This window comes from Notamacropus eugenii, chromosome 2 (assembly GCF_028372415.1).
Source record: "Notamacropus eugenii isolate mMacEug1 chromosome 2, mMacEug1.pri_v2, whole genome shotgun sequence".
Lineage (NCBI taxonomy): Eukaryota > Metazoa > Chordata > Mammalia > Diprotodontia > Macropodidae > Notamacropus > Notamacropus eugenii.
In genome coordinates, this window is record NC_092873.1 from 65827981 (window position 1) to 65848739 (window position 20759).

At 40.4% G+C, this 20759-nt stretch overlaps 1 protein-coding gene across 2 annotated transcripts in view; it reads right to left on the reverse strand.

Annotated features, from left to right (window-relative positions):
- The window catches only part of LOC140525356 (aryl hydrocarbon receptor-like), a 74822-nt gene that overhangs the window by 34361 nt on the left and 19702 nt on the right, over window positions 1-20759 (reverse strand). Inside the window, exon 3 of one of the 2 annotated variants that reach the window (XM_072640693.1) lies at window positions 6131-6243. The exons of the other annotated variant lie outside the window; for it this stretch is intronic. Within the exon in view, the coding sequence (XP_072496794.1) occupies window positions 6131-6243 (113 nt within the window). The remainder of the gene's footprint in view (window positions 1-6130; window positions 6244-20759) is intronic. 2 annotated transcript variants of the gene reach the window in all.

Here is a 20759-nt window from a genome sequence, read left to right on the forward strand (position 1 = left end):
GCAGGGGTACTGAGAAACTGTTAACCTATTTCAGTGAAAAGCAATTCCATTAAGTCAAAGAATTATAAATTCTTCAGACGTTCTCTTGGGGTTCTGAGAAGTTTCTCCTTCTCAACCTAAAAAAACTCTCATTCTGGGCAGTGGTGTCCAATACCATCAAGCACAAAAAGTTTCCCATTTCTCAAGATGTAGATGGTGATAAAAGGAAATAAACCCTGAAATTTGTCCCCCAGCATCCAGATTCTGTTTTCCTCCAATCAGCTTTCAGCAGCTACAAAACTCTCCTCCAGTAAGAGAAGTATAAGCCTATCTGGTTTCAGTCAGTATTCTCAGCTGCTGAAGCTGAGGGGGTCTCCTGACTTTTGATTTGTTATAATATATTCCTTTCAAGCCTCAGGGGCAGTCTTTGGCAGCAGTTTCTCCCTTCAGATGGAAGCCACTGTATCTTTGTTCCCCAGTTTCTGACTCCTGCATTTAGCTTATGACTGATTTTCCTTCCTCCTTATATTTATTGATTCATCTCTAACTAAGGTCAAAGAACCCAAAGTTCACAATTCTATCACTTATGATGTGAGCAATATAAATTCCCCCATAGGTCCTAAGCAGTTCTTTGATTTCTTCTTGTTTTTTTTTTCAAAACCCTGAAAACAGACTGTGTAAATGAACTAGTGGACAATCGTGCCTTGCAGAAATCCCAAGATTAATCTGTACTTATGTCTTTCAGCTGCCTTTTAAAAGACCCTCTCATATATTTTATCTGGGAGCAGCTGATATTGAGATTGACTTGGTACCCTCAGATGCAAGATCACAATACTCATCAAATAAAAAGGAGATGCGTAGTGCTGGCTGGTAGTTGGTGACTGTGCTGAGGTATTACTGATAACGGAGAGAAGAAAGAATAACTCAATCATTATTTTGCTTCTGTTTTCTCTGCTAAAAAGGAGTGATCTTTGCAATGGAAAGAGCATAAAATGGTTAACAGGGAATCTAAATTCCAGATAAAGGAATTCAAGTTGCCAGGACCCATGAACCAGATTCCAGGGTACTGAAAGACCTAGCAGCTGTGACCATTGAGTCTTGGTCAGTGATCTCTGCAAAATTATAGAAAACAGGGATGATATAAAAAGACAAGAGAAGGGCAGACTTTGTCCCGATTTTCAAAAGAAAGAAAAAACCTGAGGTAAATGGGAAAGTCAAATTTGCTTTTATTTTTGTAACAATTTTGGTATGCATTATTAAAAGGGTGATTTGAAAGCACTTAGAGAAACAATCATCTCCAATCTTGATCTGATGAAGAACAGAAGAGGTTAGTCTAACTTGATTTTTTTTAAAGCTACACTAGACTGGTCTATCAAGGGAATGGCAAAAGCTATATTTCAAGAGAGCATTGAAATTTCTTTCCTGCCATTCTTGTGGAAAAGAAGATAGGGAAGGGGTTACAAGATACAGCACAACAGTTGCATAGTTTCAAATTTAGCTTAATGACAATTCCAAAAAAGTCTGTGTGGCTTATTAGCTTTATCAATGACTTGGATGAGGGTACAGCTGCATGCTCATCAAAGGTGCTGGTCACCCAAAACTGAGGTAAATGAGTACCTTAGATGAGAGAATCAAATTCCAAAAAGATTTTGAAATGATAAAACAAGGGGATAAGATCAAAAAGGTGGCATTTATTGGGATAAACATAAAGTCCAACAGCTGGGTTCAAATAATCAACTCCACAAGTAGAGGGTGATGAAGACATTAGTAAGTAAAAGTTCTAATGAAACAGATCTGGGGATTTTAGATTATAAGGTCAAAATGAATCGCTAAATGAATAGATTTCCTTTTGTGGTGACACACCTTTCCTCCAGGCTGGATACTGTCAATGTTCCAAAGGTCAAAAGTATAGCTACAGCCTGGGTCTTGATGAACTTGGGAGTCACTTCCAATTCTCAAATTTTGAAATATAAGTGAACTCCTGGGAAACATCAGAGGGCCAAATGAGACCAACAGATGATTTTCCAATTTCACAGTATAAAAAGTTTGGATTCAGTCAATGGGCTGCACTTGAGGACCTAAAGGGTCACTTGTGGCCTCGAGGCCACGAGTTCTCCACCCTTGAACTAGGCCCTAATTAATGAAGAGTTAACTGTGGAAGAAAAGTAATTCATTTTTCTACATTCATGAATACAATAATGACCTGAAGGCTATTTGGCAGGGCATTCATTCCTCATTTGGCAGGCAAGTTAAACAGCTTCCTCTCAGTCAAAGACTGGGCTAGGGCAAAGATAAAACAGAAAAGTTTCTACTTTTCAGTCCTGTCCTTGGCCCCCAGAATCATGAGAACTCCTCCACATGGACCTCTACTCAGAAAGTTTCCATTTTGGAGAGAAGACACAAACAACCTCAAAACAGGGGCTATCTGCCAACCCTGCAACAGGAAATTTTGTAGGAAAAATACCAGATTGAGAGGTAGAAAATCTGGCTCCAAATCCCGTCCCCGCCACTTGGAAGAATATGGGACCTGGGACAAGTCAATACACCTTTCTAGACTTACCCATGAAAGAAGAGGAATGGATGAATTATTTGATCTCTAAGGACCTTTCCAGGTTCCTATACTAAGTCATAGACTATCTTGTTTGGGTTTCAGCTGCCCAGGCAATGTTTCTAATAATTACGGTTTTTATATTTTCTTTGTATCCCCAGAACTTGTGCCTTGAACATAGTAAGCAATTAATAAATAATGATTGAATAATTGCATTTCAACCAAAATATATTTATTCTATTCTGCTACTTCTCCACAGCACACACACACACACACACACACACACACACACACACAGACACGCACAGACACACACAGACACACATACACAGAGACACACACACACAGACACACACAGACACAGACACACAGACACACATACAGACACACACACACAGACACACACAGACACACATACAGACACACACACAGACACACATACAGACACACACAGACACACACAGACACACATACACACACAGACACAGACACAGACACACATATACACACAGACACAGACACACAGACACACACACAGACACACACACAGACACACAGATACACACACAGACACACACACAGACACAGACATACACAGACACACACATACACACACACACACACACACACACACACACACACACACTGTGCTGATGAAGTACAGCCCTCCATCACTTGAGCTAAAAACTTTGGCTCCATGACTTTCACTGCTAATGGCAATTTGAAATGTTGACATCCAACCCCAGCCCGCTTTCCCCAACTCACTAATGTAGAGACATGTCGGAAGTGATTAGGGTCTGGTGTGCACATTGCGCCAAATTCAGCTCTTGCTGCTCAGTGCTCCCCTTCATTGTCCAGGTCTGCTTTTTTTCCCTTTCCTTTATTCTCCATACAAATGGCCTTTCTTTTTACTGTGAAGGACCCAGTGGGTGGGAATTTACTCCAGAGGTTAATTAGTGTCCCCAGTGCCTGACCTTCAGCCCATGTCAGCAGAAATGTCAGTGGCCAGATCTCAGTAAAGCCCTTCACTGAGGTTGGATATTTGTCCTGAGTTAGCAATAAAGACTGTGATTCTAAATTATAGGACCAGAAATTAGAGGTCAAAGGGACATCAGCACCATCTGTCCAACCCACTGGTTTTTTATATAAGGGATCTGAGGCCCAGGGATGTGAAGTGATTTGCCCAATGTCACCAAGGTAATAAGGAGCAAAGATAGAATTCAAACTCAGGTCCCTGATTCCAGGATCAGTGCTCTTTCCATTGTGCCACAACTGGACAGAATCCATATAAAACGGTTTTTTAGTGATGTATGCGAAAGTGAATTGCTTTTGCTTTCTGTTGATTGACCTATGACTTCATTGAAGACTCCTAAGTCCTCAAGAGTGGTCTTTTGACTAAGTCCAAGTTTTACAGAACAAATCATTTTATTAAGGGGATTTGTTCTGTGAAGTTTGGATTCAGTCAAAGGGCCACACTTGAGGACTTAGAGGACCACATGTGGCATTGAGGCTGAAGGTGATAGGTGCCCTATCAATCAATCCAAGTCACAAACTTTGATACAATTTCATCCTAGAGAATTGCCAACAGTTTGAAAGGGTACGTGACCTACTCAGAGTTGCACAGCCAGTGTATATCAGAGACAGAATTTGAACCCAGGTCTTCCTGACTCTGAGGTTTACCGTCTGTTCAATATGTATTTTTTTCCATGATAAGAACAAATGATAAATAATACATCCACACACTGTAGATCCATGTATGTACATGGGTGGGTCATCAAATGATTCAGTTAGAAAGTATAACTGTAGTTCATTTTTAAAGGGTCTGACTTAATAGGATCATATAAATTTCCAAGTTGGAAAGGAACTCCAAGGATACTTTATCCTATCTATCCCAAAACTATCCTAAAACATCCCCATAAAGAGTCACCCAGACTGTACTGTAAAGTCACCAATGTTGGCCACCATCCTTGTTTAAGCCCTTAGCATTTCTCCTCTGGAAACTTGAAGGCAAGACATTTTCACTTATATATTTATGTTCTCAGCATGTAGCATAGTACCTGGTACATAGTAGGTACTTAATAAATACTTGTTAAATGAATGAACAAATGGATGGATGATTTTGAATGAACGGGTGAATTTAAAGTACATGGCTATGGTCCTTGGGCTGGGCTGGTTCTAAGGAAATCAATGAAAAGCTTGAGATCAAACAGACTGAAATGTGAGGTGTTATTAAATCAATAAATGAGCAAATACAGTTAGAAGATAGACAGACAGACAGACAGACAGATAGGTAGATAGATAGATAGATAGATAGATAGATAGATAGATAGATAGATAGATAGATAGATAGATAGATAGACAGATGGACAGACAGACAGACAGACAGATATCTTTGGTAATAAGTTTTCTATTGATAAGCTTTCCTATCTTCCTCATTCATGGTTACGAACTAACCAAGAAAATAAAAAAATTCCTCAATTTTCAAGCAAATGTAATACCCTTTGTCATATATATTTATATAGATAGATATAGATATATCTACATATATATGTATATATACATATATATATTCCAATGATGTCAATGACAGAAAAGGAAAACCTCACATACCCCCCAAATTTTTTTTAACAGCACTTTTTTCTTTTTGTAGTAGCAAAGGGCTGGAGATGTCCATTGATTGATGAATGGATAAACAGATTGTGGTATATGAATAAAATGGAATATTACTAGACTATAAGATATGATTAATGTGATAAAAACGAAAGCATGGGAAGAATTATATGAACTGATACAAAATAAACAGAATGAACTAAACAAGATAAACAGCAGAGAGAGAGGAAAAGACAGACAGATCTATATCTATGCATTTCTATAGATAGATACAACTATATAGATCTAGATTATAACAGAAGTGGAGTGCAATGAAATTGCAGCTAGATGGCACAGTGGATAGAGTGCTGGGTCTAGAGTCAGGAAGACTCATCTTCATGAGTTCAAATTTGTTTTTAGACACTTCCTAGTTACGGGACCCTGGGGAAGTCACAACTCTATTTGCCTGAATTTTCTCATTTGTAAAATGAGCTGGAGAAGAAAAGGGCAAACCACTCCAGTATCTGGGCCAAGAAAACCCCAAATCGGGTCATGAAGAGATATGACTGAAATGAACAACGATGAAATTTTATGAAACAAACATGAAACTATAATGACCAAGTTTGACCTCAAAGAAGAAATATGAAAGGGGATGTCCCTCCCTTCTTTGAAGAGATGGGAGGCCACAGATATAGTAAGCTATGGCTAATGTCAGCCTTTTTGCACAGATTCACTTTGCTAATTATTTTTTAAAAACAAACTAAACAGATTTGAGGTTGTGATAAGCTAGTCCGAATGCTTTGGAGCAGTAGCTTAGGCTGTGACTCAATCCCAACCATCTCCTTTCTGTGCCCAAACATACTTAATCTAACAGTTCTTTAGTTCCGGGGGAGAGGGAAGAAGGTATTTACTGTTAGGAAAACTCCCAAACAATCAATAACAACTAAAGAGAAGACACATCTTTTCAAGTGTGCTAGACAGACTCCAATGAGAAAGCATGCCTGAAGCATTAACCTGGAGGAGAAGTTTGCCCTCGGGCACAATTGTGCCTGTGCATCGCCAGCTTCTGTCCCCATCATGGCTATGGCTTGCGGACCACTCCTTGGCACAGCGGTTCTTCCGGGTGACTGCAGTGAAGCAAAGGAAAGTATTTCAGTGCTGAGCTAATGTTTACCAAGTAACTGCTGGGAATGTCAGCTTCTTTTACACACGCCTCATTCACAGTGCGTGTGCGGCCAGACTTCTCCAAAGGAGATGGCATTACATTACACACCCAGTAGGTGCTCAGTACATGTTAGCTGGATCCATGGGGTTCCTATTATTCAGCAGATGAGGGAACTGTTATGGATGATATGTTTCCCTAGCCCTTCTGTTTGCTGAAGGAATATGTAGAGAATCAGGTTAAGAACACCATCCATTTGATGTAATAAAATTATTAAAATCAAAAACACTGCCCAGTTTGGCCAATGGTGGGAATGATGAACATCAGAAATACACTTTATATTAGATTCTAAATTACATTTTTATTATAATGATCATTTAAATCCCCTTGATAAAAAGTTTCATCAGTTCCTTCCTTTTCATTTCCACTGATGCCATGCCAGCTCAGTTCCTTGTGCCCAGACTAGAGACCATAATAGCCTCTTAACCAATGTTCCTATCGCCCTTCCTACTATTCCCTTCTACAGAACCACTCTCAATACCATAGTAAGGGCAATCTTTCTGAAGCAAAGTTATGTCACTTTCCACCTCTGAAACCTGCTATAGATTCCAACTGCCTGTGAAATAAATAACCTAGTTCTTGACCTCACAGTTAGAAAACACAATGAGATAATCTGATAGGCTTTATATACCTTTATATTCCTGTGCTTAGAATAATGCCTGGTACATAATAATCATTTAATAAATACTTATTAACTGACTGTAACATGATGCAAAAAAGGCTGAAGCTAGAGAGAACAGAGTAGAGTTCAAATCCAGGATTTTCTGTCTTCTAGCTGTGTGATCTTGGATAAGTCCACTAGCTGGCTTCATTTCACTCCTTCCCTAGTCTTCACTCCAATTCCTCTGGGGTGGATCAATGAACATAATATCCTGTGGACACCCTCAACATTCTTGTACCTTTCTGAACCAAAGCCGCCCTTCCTATGCACCATTCCTTTATGTGTGCTGTCCACTCCCTTCATTCGAATGTAAAATCCTTAAGATCAAAGACTGTCTTTGCTTTTGTGTTTGCATCCCCAGACCTTAGAATAGTGCTTGGCATACAGGAAGTACTGAAGACATATTTGTTTTCATTCACTCATTCATTCAGTCTTCATTATCAGATATTTGAATACCACTACCATATCTCTTCTGAATATTCTCTTTTCCAGCCTGAACATTCTGAGTTCCTTCACCTAATTCTATTATGATATGACATATAGTCCTCTCCAGGGCTCTGAGATGTTATGTGATTTGGCCAGGATCACAAAGACAGTAAATGAAAAAAATTAATAAAACACAACAAAGACAGTAAATGTCAGAGGAAAGAGCTTAAACCCATGTCTTCCTGGCTCTGAGGACAGCTCCTTGTCTGTGAGGTCTTTCCATATAATCCAGAAACACTTGTTAACCACCTGCTATTCACTAGGTACTGTGCTATCTGGGGAAATACAAAAGGCAAAATACAGTCCCTGTCCTCAAGGAGCTTGGACACATCTTAGGATCCAGCCTTCATCCTCCAAATCTGCCCAGTTTCCCACTTTTGTGGACTTGCTCATGAGACTCCCTATACTTGGAATGTCCTCCCTACCCTGCTTAGTGAGTTGAATTTTTCCTCATCCTTCAAAGTTCACTGTAAGTCCCACATCCTCCAGCAAGCCTTCCTAAAAGCACTATCCTTTTGTCTATGAGTCAGATTAACTGCTCACTGAGATCCCTTACAGTTCTCAAGTTCTGTGATCCCTTTCAGAACACACTGCTTCATTTCCTTTTCATGCACTTTTTGGGTTCAGATCTGTGATTTCGTTGATGTGGCAAAATCTCAAGAGGCACATTCTTTTCACCATTTCAGATTAGCAACTCTTAGAAAGTGTCTAGATCAGTGATGTCAAACTCAAATAGAACATAGAAAAGAATACCTGTAGACTGTATTGACTTAGCCTTAAAATGTAATATTATCTATAATTTATTATCTTTTTTTTCTTGATTTTGGTAAATATTTTCCAATTACATTTAAATTGGGGTTGGGCTGTACTCAGAAGAGGGTCAGCATGTTTGATACATCAGGCCTACAGCATAAAGGTTAAGTGACTCGTTTTAGTCCCATAGATTGGATGTCAGAAGCAAGTCTTGACCTCAAGTCTCACAGATTATAATGAAGGCCATCTGTCTTGCAGCTGCAGCTTTCCTCCTCAGACTGTGAGATGCTTGAGAGCTGTAGCCTTACTTTTCTAGGTGTGTCCCCAGCCCTTATCATGATTATTTGCACATAGTAAATACTTAAATGCTTCATTCATTCATCCAGTTAGGCAGTAGGCTACATGAGGGGTCCATATCCTATGTAAGCACTGCATCTCTGAGAGCTAGGTGCTGTGAATTGTACACTGCAGACTCAATTAATTCAGGGGATTGAATTCAAGAATCTTACTTAATCTTCACAAAAATGTGAAATGTATAGTGCAAAAAATTTTATCCCACTTTCATCGATGAGGAAATTTAAGCTTTGGGGGGGGCGGGGATTTGCCCAAGGCCACACATATGCCGAGTGCCAAAGCCCAGATTAAAACCCAGGTCTTCTGACTCCCAGCCCAGCCTTCCTATGCCTTCCCTATGTCAGTTCTTATTTGTGTCTTAAAACATTGAAGTGGAAAATCTGCTCAATTCTGGAAGAAAAACATTACCTATGTCTAACCCTCCTCTGCAGCCCTCTAGCAAAGGCTAGACACCTGATCCCCATTTTAGCAGGATTAAAGTTTTAGTAAAAGGCTGAGCAGACTGTTAACCACTGCAGAACCAAACCTGATTGTACTTATTTCCTTCCCTCCATGCTGCTTCCTCTTAAACTTCTACGGCCCTCCTACAGGGGCCCTTTCTTGATTCTCCCAGTATTTAATAACTACATACCCAAGTTTCTATACACTCCCCAAAAAGAATATGCATAATTTATTTTGTATGCTTTTTTATTAAATTTTCTGTTTACATATTATCCCCCCAATAGAGCACCTTGGAGGCAAGAACATTCCTTTTTTCCCCCTTTATATCCTTAGCATGTGACACACAAAAGTCTCTTAATAATTATTTGAATGAATAAAGGTAGAAAAGAGTGCTTATTTCTTTCTATCTCACCCTTTTTGAGTGGAACTTGGAGCAGTGGGTTCACTTGGGCAGAAATTCTTGTAAGAAGCCTGGGTACACACACATTCATTCCTCTTCTTTGCTGAGAAACCAAGGAGGGCCCACTGTTCCAAAAGCATTGCAGTAGCATGACCAACAGCAGCACCCCACGCATAGCCATTCTAGATATTCTTCCATCTTGATGTCATGGACATGGGAACATAGGGGCAGAAAAGACCTCAGATATCACCAAATCCAACTTCATTTTATAGATAAGGAAATGGGGGAGCCATGCAGGAGAAGGGAGCTGTCCAAGGTCATTCAGGTCAGTGGGTAGCCAAGCCAGGACTGGCACACAGGTTTTCTGATGCTAAATCTATCACTCTTCCCATTACACCATGTGGTCTCCTTAGTGTGATCAAACTCTTAAGAGTTTGGGCCACTTTCTATTTTTTTTTTTCCTGAGAGAGATCCTGGATAGAGTAATTGTCTTTGGTCATTTGCATGGGACATGTCCTTTTGAAGGGCAGGGGTGTGCAGAAGATGCAACTACAGATCATACAGTTGCTTAGAAGTCTGAAAGCTTCTCTGATGTCCTCAGAAACATGTCATCAGAGAGGTTGCCTTTGCAGATGGCCACCACTTCAAATGGAGTCTAAGTATGGAATGGGAGAAGGAGCACAGGTTCAGTACTCCCAATATCTATTCCTAGCCTTGCCATTCACTTTCTGGGTGACCTTGGGTAGGTGTCTCTGGCCTTCAGTTTTTACTTTGTAAAATTAGGGGACTGGACTGGCTAATTTGCAGATAATATTGTAAATCTGTAACTAGATAATCTGCAGATGATATCACAAAATTGCAATAGCTTCTTTCTCTCAGATAGTCCATTTAGACTTACACTTTCTGACCTAGTACCTATATTATAAGAGTATCTCTTACCAGGTTCTACTCTGCTCCCAACACATTGACCCAGAAGCTTTCTATGTAACCATCCCAGGTACTCAGGAGAGAGTTACAGCCCTTGATTACAAAAAATCAGTCCAGTCTCTCCTTTGCTCGCCTCTGCCTTTGTCTTTCCACAAATAGCCTTGCAAGGTCTCCTGGGTCTCTCTATCATCATAACTGTCACACAAGTTCAGACTGATGGAGTGAAGACCAACTGGAGACCTGATAATGGCCTCCCCTGCATCCGGGTGGAGTGCATCTCCCTCCTGTCTGTTATAATTATGTCTCATTTTTAAGAGCAGGCCGGAGAGACAGACTGATCTTATTTCTAGCAGCACAAAGGATGGAGCCCCATTGCCAAGGCCCTGGAATATGCTCAATGCCCTGCCTTCAGGAAGTGACTCTCATGGTAGGGAACAGGGGACACCAGGGAAGAGGAGTCATGACCTCATCCCTATGGAGCCTTAGGATGAAAAGGCCAAAAATGACATTTAGATTTGAAAGATAACAGAGTCCAAACCTAGGTACTGAAAATGGAGGATTTAGGGAAATGTGAGAAATGGTACCAATACAAAATCTCATAAGCTAGGAGTTGAAAGAGCCCTCATTTGTCATACAAGTCAACTGTCACACAAAGGGGAGGCAGAGGCAAGATGGTCAGCAGGTCTCCACTGCCCATTAAAGGTATGACTTCATAGGGTGGCTCAGTTAGTGGTTCTAAGAAGGGAAAGTCCTCTCATCTCCCTTTTTCTGCCACTGACTCCACTCCCTGATCACTTTCAGGTAGAGAGGGATGGTGGGCTCAAAAAAGTCTTCATGAATGAGAGAATTTCCAAGCAAAGCCTCAACAAAGAATTCTGAGATTTAACTACAAGAAGGCAACCCCCCCCCCCACTTCAATAAACTCCAGTAGATTCCCATCATCTCTAGAATCAAACACAAAATCCTTTGGCATTTAAAGTTCTTCATAACCTGGCCTCTTCATACCTTTCCAGTATTCTGATACATTACTCCTTACTCCCCACCACACACTCTTTTGCTGTTGTTTAGTCATTTCAATCATGTTTGACTATTCTTGGTACCATTTAGCATTTAATTGGCAAACATAATGGAGTGATTTGTCATTTCTTTCTCTAGTCCATTTTACAGATGGGGAAATTGAGGCAAACTGGATTAAGGAGCCTGTGCAAGTTCATACAACTAGTAAGTGTCTGAGTCTAGACTTGCACTAGGATCTTCCTGACTCCACACCTAGAGCTCTATCCAGGGTACCACCCAGATGCTCACACATACCCTAAAATCTCATTACCTAAACTAAATAAAAAGATTAAGCATCATATTACTCTCTAATCAATATTTATTCAAAAACATCAAATAAAATATCAGCAAATAAACTTAATAAGTTTAAAAGATCATACATTATGACAAGATCAGATTCATACTAGGAATATAAGATCTGTTCCTTATTAAGAAAAAAACAAAGATAATAGGCCTTATTAATGACTAAAGCAGCCAAAAACCACATGGTTACATAAATAAATGTAGAAAAAAAAGGGGTTGGGCTGTTTTTTTTAACAAAGTGCAGCACATGCTAAATAAAATTAAAATGTAGGGAAAATGGACCTTTCCTTAATAGAGTCAATTTTATCTATCTAAATCCAAGATTTAACATTATCTGTAATGGTAGTAGAGAAATGGTGGAGATCTTTCCTATAAGATCAGAGCTAAAATCAGTCAGTTAGTCAACAAATATTAATTAAGTTCTTATCATACACTAGGTGCTGTTCTAAGTGCTGGAATAAAGTTAAAGGCAAATAAAATAATCCCTGATCTTGAGGAGTAGTATTCGAATGAGAGAGACACAATGTACACAGCTTGGTACATATGAGATACATACAATGAAGATAGAATGTAATTCAAGTCAGGAAGGGCCTAGCATCTGAGGGGTGCTCACTGGAGTGGGTGGGGTGCTGAAAAAAGCCTTCTGTAGAAAATTGGATTTAGACTGAGTCTTGAATTCATCCAAGGAAACCAAGATGCAGAAAAACAGAGGGCGTATATTCAATGGATGGGGAAGACTCAGCACAAAGTCTAGAAATGGAAAATGGAGCACGTTTGTGTGAGGAACAAGAGCTAGGCCAGCTAGCTAGATTGAAAAGTGAGTGTGTAGAGGGTGGTAATACATAATTAGACTGTAAAGACAAAAAGAGGTCAGCTTGTGAAGTGTTCTAAAAGCCAAATAGAGTATCCAGGAATGGCAAAGAAGCCAGTATTGAAAGGTTTTCTTATCAAAATTTTATGATGGAGGAGTCAAAGAAGTGACAGGTTTTGAGGGTTTTTTGGGGGGGAGGGAGGCAGGGGGGATAGTGGCTATGGATGGCCAAAGAATCTGAACACTGTGGGTCATCCCATCTGACCTAACTAGTTACAGGGAAGTAGTAGATCCTTTCCCATTGACTTTGTAGGGCTAGAAACATTGTAATGTGCATTCCTTCACTGGGCCCTTCTATCTCTGGCCCCATAATCAGAGAAACCTCAGGTTCCTTGGGACCTTCTAGTCTCAGGTACTTTGAGGAGGGCAGGACCAGATGGGCAGTGATACTTAGAAGAAGGAAAGGTGACACTCAAGAGGGTGCTGGGCACCTGGGGGAGAGAGGAGGCAGAAGGAAGAGAAGGGCCAGGAATGAACTTTGCCTACTTTAACCTTCTGCCTGACAGTGACACACTCAAAATCCCATTAACAATGTCTGGGCCAGGGGGAGTGAACTAGAAGAGTGGAAAATATCAATCTATGTACCTGTTGAGCTCAGTCTCTCCAGCACTGGCTGGGCTAGTATCTAGTCAAAACTCTGTAGTTCAGGACTATGTCTAGTATAGGGGGAAGAGCTCTCCACCTGCAGCCAGAAGAACAGGTAAAAGTCCTGATCCACCACTTCACAGTGGCTGGACAACTGATTGAGAAGGAAGAAGAGGCCAATGGAATGTACAATGGCTCTGAAGGCAGAGGCTCTGGATTCAAATCCAGATTCAAAACCTCCCTGGAGCTCTTTATAGGAAATTGAACTAGACAACCTTGGTGGCTGCTCATAGACCACAGCCCAGGCCAGGAGAGGAGTAAACTCCTGTCCCTTAATTGTGCCACCTTGAAGGAACTGAGAACTTACAAGTCCCTAGAGTATACCCTCTACTTGACAAAGGACTCAAAAGAAAAGTAACTGGTTGGGAAAATGCCAAAAATAGGGGAAAAATAAGACTATAGAAAGTTACTTTCTTGGTGAAAAGATATTTTCTTCCATGTTTTTGAATGAGGAAGAACAAAACATACCATCAGAGGAAGACATCAAAATCAAGGCTTCTACATCCAGGCTATGGAAGAACTCAAAAAGGATTTTGAAAATCAAGTGAGACAGGTGGAGGAATAATTAAGAAGAGAAATGAGAGAAAGGCAAGAAAATCATGAAAAACGAATTAACTGCTTGCTAAAGGAAACTCAAAAAAATACTGAAGAAAATAACACCTTTAAAAATATACTAACCCAAATGCCAAAAGAGGTCCAAAAAGCCAATGAGAAGAAGAATGCTTTTAAAAGCAGAATTAGCCAAATGGAAATGGAGGTTCAAAAGCTCACTGAAGAAAATAATTGTTTAAAAATTAGAATGAAGCAGATGGAAGCTAATGACTTCATGAGAAACCAAGAAATTACAAAACGAAACCAAAAGAATGGAAAAATAGAAGACAATGTGAAATGTCTCCCTGGAAAACAACTGACCTAGAAAATAGATCCAGAAGAGATAATTTAAAAATTATTGGTCTACTTGAAAACCATGATCAAAAAAAGAGTCTAGACTTCATCTTCCAATAAATTATCAAGGAAAACTGCCCTATTCTAGACCCAAAGCATAAAACAGAAATGGAAAGAGTTCACTGATCATCTCCTGAAAGAGATTCCCTAAAGGAAAACTCCTAGAAATATTGTGGTCAAATTCCAGAGTTCCCAGGTGAAAGAGAAAATATTACAAGCAGACAGAAAGAAGCAATTCAAGCATTGTGGAAATACAATCAGGATAACAGAGGATTTAGCAGCTTCTACACTAAAGGATCAAAGGGCTTATAACATGATATTCCAGAAGTCAAAGGAGATAGGATTAAAACCAACAATCACCTACCCAGCAAAACTTAGTATAATACTTCAGGGGAAAAATGAAATTTCAATGAAATAGAAGATTTCCAAGCATTCTTGCTGAAAAGGTCAGAGTTGAATAGAAAATTTGACTTTCAAAAACAAGAATCAAGAGAAACACGAAAAGGGAAACAGGAAAGAAAAGCCTTAAGTTGAATTGTTTACATTCCTACATGGAAAGATGTTTTTTGTAACTCATGAGACCTTTTTCAGTATTAAGGTAGTTAGAGGGAATATATATATATATATATATATATATATATATATATATATATATATATATATATATATATATATATGTAGGTGGGTGTGGGTATGTATGTATGTATGTATGTGTATATTATATATGTGTAGGTGTGTATATGTACATGTATGTATGTGTGTATATGTGTGTGTATATGCATGCATGTGTGTATGTACATATATATATTATATGTATATATACATGGAGAGAGAGAGAGGGCACAGGGTGAGCTGAATATGAATGGAGAATACTGAAAAAAAAATTAACTGTTTAATGGAATGTACTAGGAGTAAGAGAAAGGGAGAGGTAGAATGTAGCAAATCATCTCACATATAAGAGGGAAGAAAGAGCTTTTACAATGGAGGTGAAGAGGGGGGAGATGAAAGGAAATAACTGAGCTTTACTCTCATGGGATTTGGCTTAAGAAGGGAATAATATACCCCCAACTGGATATGGAAATCTATTTTACCCTGCAGGAAGACAAGGGGAAAGGGGATAGGAGAGGGAAGATAATAGAAATTACAACAAACTGAGGAAAGGGATAATCAGAATCGAACACTATTTAGGAGGACGGGTTAAGGGAGAGAATGGAGTAAATGAAGGACAGAATAAGACAGAAAATTTTGAATTCAAATTCTTGAGGAAGTGAATGTTAAGAACTGAAAAATAAATAAATTATATTTTTTTAAAAAAGAAAGTGACCCAAAGCTAGAAGGCTTAGCTAACATGAATGACAGAGTAACTCCAAGAAAATCTTGTTAGCTTAAAACGTTGGGCTGAATCTGACAAGACAAAACTTAATAAGAATTGTCTCACAATTGGAATTTAATAAAAAGGGTAAAATAAGGCAGATCTCTCAACAAGATGACATTTATTAGCAGGGACATGCTACAAGTCCATAAGTGGTTCAATAACATCCCTCCATTTACACCAAAGACCCAAGCAAGAGGACAGTTTCCCTATATGGGATTTAGGGAGTAGAGAACAAAAAACAGAACAGGGTAGATGACATCATGATATTAAGTGTAATATGATTGGTTACAGAGCTGAGGGGTAGGGAACAACACGATTGGTTGGAAGTTTGTTAATGGAACCTAGCAATACCCCCACACCCCTTTTCTCCAGAGACTAAGAAACTCTTTGTTTGAGTCCAGGCACTAGGAAGTGATAGACTTTTGGCAGCAAAGCAGACATCCTTCAAGGATAGTGTAGTAGAGTGCAGATATCAGGCCTGGCTTCCTTTCTTTCACATGCATTCCTCAAAGTTAACAAGATTCCTTGAGACAAGAAGAGCTCAGTGATGAGCAGGAGAACTGGATTTTTAGAATTACCCCATTACTGGTCAGCTGCATTCTGAACTAAATCCTTACAGGACAATATCAGTTACAAGACAAAAATCGACTACTTATAAATAGGATCAAGAAGAAAAGGATACAGGATCAATCTTAATCTTTATTAGATAAATAATCAGTTCTACTATTAGAAGATGGCAGTATGACTAAATACAAATTCCTTAAAAAAAAAAAAAAAAGATCAGGCAGCTCTGGGGAAGCACAAGATAGATAAGAATCTAGAGTGAGAAGGAAGTCCATCAAAGGTAATCAAATCTTCCCAGGATCACTGAACAAGCTGTTCCAAAGGAGGCTGCATTACAGAAATAAAGAGGGCCCCTCTTCTGTGCTCTACTTGGATACAGCAATGGCCAGAACATCACGTTGGGCTTTGGGCACCAGAATTTAGGAGGGACATCAATAAGTTGGAAAGTGCCCAACCAGGATGGCAAAGGGTCCTGTCTAAGTATGGCATGGAGCAAGAGGCCTCTTCTATGTGGAAGAAAGAAGACAGGTGGGACAGGCTAGCTATTTCCAAGTCCCTAAAGAGCTTTCATGTGAGAAGGGATTAGACTTTTTTGGTTGGGAAAGGAGCAGTGAGTGAAGTTGGAACAAGGAAAATTGAGACTGGATCTCAAGAAAAACTTCTTAACAATTGGTTACCCTCAAATAGAATGGATTTTCTTGGAAGAGAATGGATGGGGATGTTCCTTGTCAACGGCCTTTGAGCAGAAGCTGCTTCTCAATCAATCAATCCATGAATCAATATTTCCTAAGTGCCTACTGTGTGCTAGGTACTTTAGTAAGCATAGGGGAGGGGGATACAAAAAGAGACAAGACAGTCCCTGCCATCTAGGAGACATACAAACAAATGTAAACAAAGCAAGCTACGCACTGGATAAGCAGGAAATAATAAAGAGGATGCAGTAGAAATAAGAGGAGTTGGAGAAGGCTCCCTGTAGAAGGTGGGATTTTAATTGGGGAGATCAGAAGTGAGAGCAGAGGAACAAGAACATTCTAGGCATGGGGGATGGCCAGAGAGAATGCCCAGAGCAGAGAGATGGAGTGTCTTATTTGTGGAACATCCAGGAAGCCAGTGTCAGTGGATCAAAGAACACATGACAGAAAGTAAGATAGAAATAGACTGGAAAGGAAGGAAGGGAGTACATGGAAACGGCCTTTCAAAGTCAAATTAGAGGATTTTGTATTAATCCTGGAAGTAATAGGGAGCCACTGAAGTTTATTGAGCAGTGCTAACATGGTCAGACCTGCACTTTAGGAAAATAACTTTAATGATTGGAGGATGGACTAGAGAAAGGGAGAGATTTGAGGTAGGTTGACCTACCAGCAGGCTACTGCAATCATCCAGACATGAGGTGATGCTATGGAGAAAATTATTCTGGGAGGGGGAGAAGCAGCACAAGTGAGATTAGATAGTCTCTGAGCTTCTATATTCTTGCAGGCAAAGAGTCACCCATGGCTAGTGTGGATTTCTATAGCCTCAGGGGAAAATCATGGGTGAGGGCTAAGAATCCTTTTCAGAATAATTAGTACCTCATTTCTTTCTTCTTCCAGCAAAGCAAAGTCTAAGGAGAACAGCATGACCACTGCTAGGAAAGAAAGTTTACTGAACCTGCTGGGTAAAGGGCATGTGGTGTCAAGTGAATGAATGAGAGAGGATTACACAGGGATTAGGCGGTCTGCTGGGCACCACCAGGCAGGCAGATCTGTCAGCACTTCAGTGGATTGGTGCATGGCCTGAAGTTCAGCGGACACACACCAAGGACCAAAGGAGCAAGGCAGAGCCTAGGGAGAAATGGGATCCCTGGGTGACTGAGACAGATTCTTCTCCTCTTTTCTATATTTTTATTGAACTAAAAGCAAAAGAGGTGGGTTGTCAAGTCTGAATTTTTCCAGGTGTCAGGAAGTACAATGGGCTGGAAAGCAGAAAAAATTGGGAGTAAAAGGATGAGTTCAAGCCCTAACTGTTCCACTTCCTTTCTTTCCTTGGGCAAATCATCTCTCCTCTTTAAGCCTCAGTTTCCTTCTTTGCAAAATGATGTCACTGGAGATGACCTCTGAGGTGACTTCTACCTTTAAATCTCGAATCCTCTGAACCCAGACCAGCTTGCTGCCTCCATGAGCCTTTGAGTTTAATAGACTGGTCTCATGGGAATTTGTCCTCTATGATTTAGGTCATCTCATCTAGCCAAGAGTCTGAGGTTCCTCCTCCAAACAGGAGATGTTCCAAGGCCTCTGAGATTATCGATGGTGCTCCTCACCAGAAATCTCATCTTCCCATTTTTTTTCATTCTCTCTGGTATTTGATTCTTTCTTCTCCTTTCCTCTTCTCTCAGTCTCCTGCTGCCTTTCTTCCTTCCTTTTTCATTTTCCTGTCTTTTCTGTTAGGTCTAAAGTCTGCCATTGCTACCCAAGAGCAGAGCTGCCTTCAGGAATGGTGAAGTGCCTGCTTATCATTAGGAGCCAGTCAGTCAGGAAGATGGATGTGCACCCAACCGCTGGAGCTATACAGGTCTCAAGTTTCGTTCATGCTGTCTGCCTTTTCTCTCTCTCCCCATCACTGAGGCTACCAGGAGGGGACAATTCACCCTTCAATGTACACAAGTTGCCACATATATCTTCTCCTGGCCCCCTTCAGTCTGCCCTGGGGTTCATTTTAACCTGATTCCTCTTGGGGACAAATGTTGAGATAAGAGTTCACAAAGTGATTTTTCTCAGGATATAGAATTGAAAATGACTGCCTAATCCAAGCCCTACATTTTACATATAAAGCAACCAAGGTCTGGAGACATTAAAGCCCTTGCCTGAAGCCACATGGGCAGAAGTATCCCCATTCAAACACAGGTCCCCTAACTCTGTCTCTTTTCCACCATCTAGTCTGTAATGAGTTTTTTCTTGGTTCCATGCCAAACAGCTCTGGTCTGTGGCACAGTTCCTCAGTCCTTCAGGCAATGGCAGTGGGTAATTTCTTCTTTGACCTGAAGTGTCATGGACCAGTCCATGGGCCAGTCTTCTGACACCAGCATGTCCCAAATATAGCTATTCTCATGGTCACTTAACCCTTCACAACTTTAACTATCATTAACTGTTTGCCCTGACTTCAGACTCAGCTGATTTCCAGTCCACTGATTGTGTAAGCTCATGTGATGATGCCAGTTCAGGTTAGGGTGTGAGCTGAGTGAAACCTCATGGCATGGGAAAATCTCCCACAGCTGCAGGCAGGGAAAGTAGACATGGCATCAGTAAAGGATCTGGTAGAAACCTTTCCCTTAGAAACCAGAGTTATATACTTAATTGGCCTTTGTAAAAAACATCTGTGTAAGTGTGCATATGTGCATATGTACACATGTATGTATATGTGCACATGTGTGGATCTATGTCCTTGTGTGTCTGTGTTTATACATGTAAACCATATGAATGTGTGTGTGTGTGTGTGTGTATGTGTGTACAATAGCAGTTTCAAACCTTTTTAGGGACATTCTTGGCTAAGTCCTTTAGATGTTTTAATCCACAGTATAGTTTTCAAGGTTGTTAAATAATGAGCAGTGAATTCAACTCTCACACACCAATGACACAGGCCTACTTCTCTTTAGGATTTGAACCTTGCCACACACAGCAAAGGGAAAACTCAATGGGTCACTGGTCAGAGAAAGATAGTCAAGAAGCTAAAGGTCCTAAAGACCATTGCTAATGAGGATCAACCAAATGATTTGGGGATGCTTAACCTAGAGAACATGGATCATGGCAACTGTGCCCAAGTATTTGAAGGGCTAGCACTTGGAAGGGTGAGACTTGCTCTCTTTGGCCCCTGAAAACGACAAGAGTCTGTCAAAGGAAGCTGTAAACAGGTGAAGTGAAGTTCAATTTAAGGAAGAACTTGCTAGCAATGAGCACAGTCTCAAAGTGGATTAAGCTGCTTGGTTAGGCAGTGGGCTCCCCACACTAGAGATCTTCAAGCAGAGACTAAATGGTCTCTTGTCAGTAATGTCTGAGAGGAGATTCTTATTCATGAATGTCTTGGCTTAGATGGCCACCGGGGTTGGGATCAAGCAACTCTGGCTTTGCCATTCTTTGTCACCATAACAACCCTTTGACCTCATATTCCCCTCTCTGGGGAATCTTAGCTAAACTCCTTCCCATCTTTGGTTCTCCAAGTCCTCACCTACATGAAATCAATATACTTTAGTGCCCTTCCTTCTTTGAGATTCTATAGCTGATTTATTTACTGAGATCTTGGTGGCTGGCACTCCTGAGTCAAGTGGAGGGAGCAGCATTGCCGGCTGAGAGGTTTTCAAAGCCTTTATGTCAGGCTCTGTTGGAATCCTTCTTCCTGAGTGGTGTTCAGTGCATTTTCTATGGCTGCCTGCCACTCAGTGTATGTCGCTAACCTCCCTCATCAGCCACAGAAGGAAACCAGCCTGGTAGGGAACTTTTCACCTGGAGTTCTAGTGTGTGGTTTCTGTTTCACCATTGAGCTCCTTCCCAGGATCACTGATTGGCCTCGAACTAAGTTTACTTAAGGCAATCTGGCTGCCCAATTACAGAGCCCTAAGTAATCTCTCTTGGCATGGAGCATTCCCTGGGTTCAAGCCAACACACGCAATG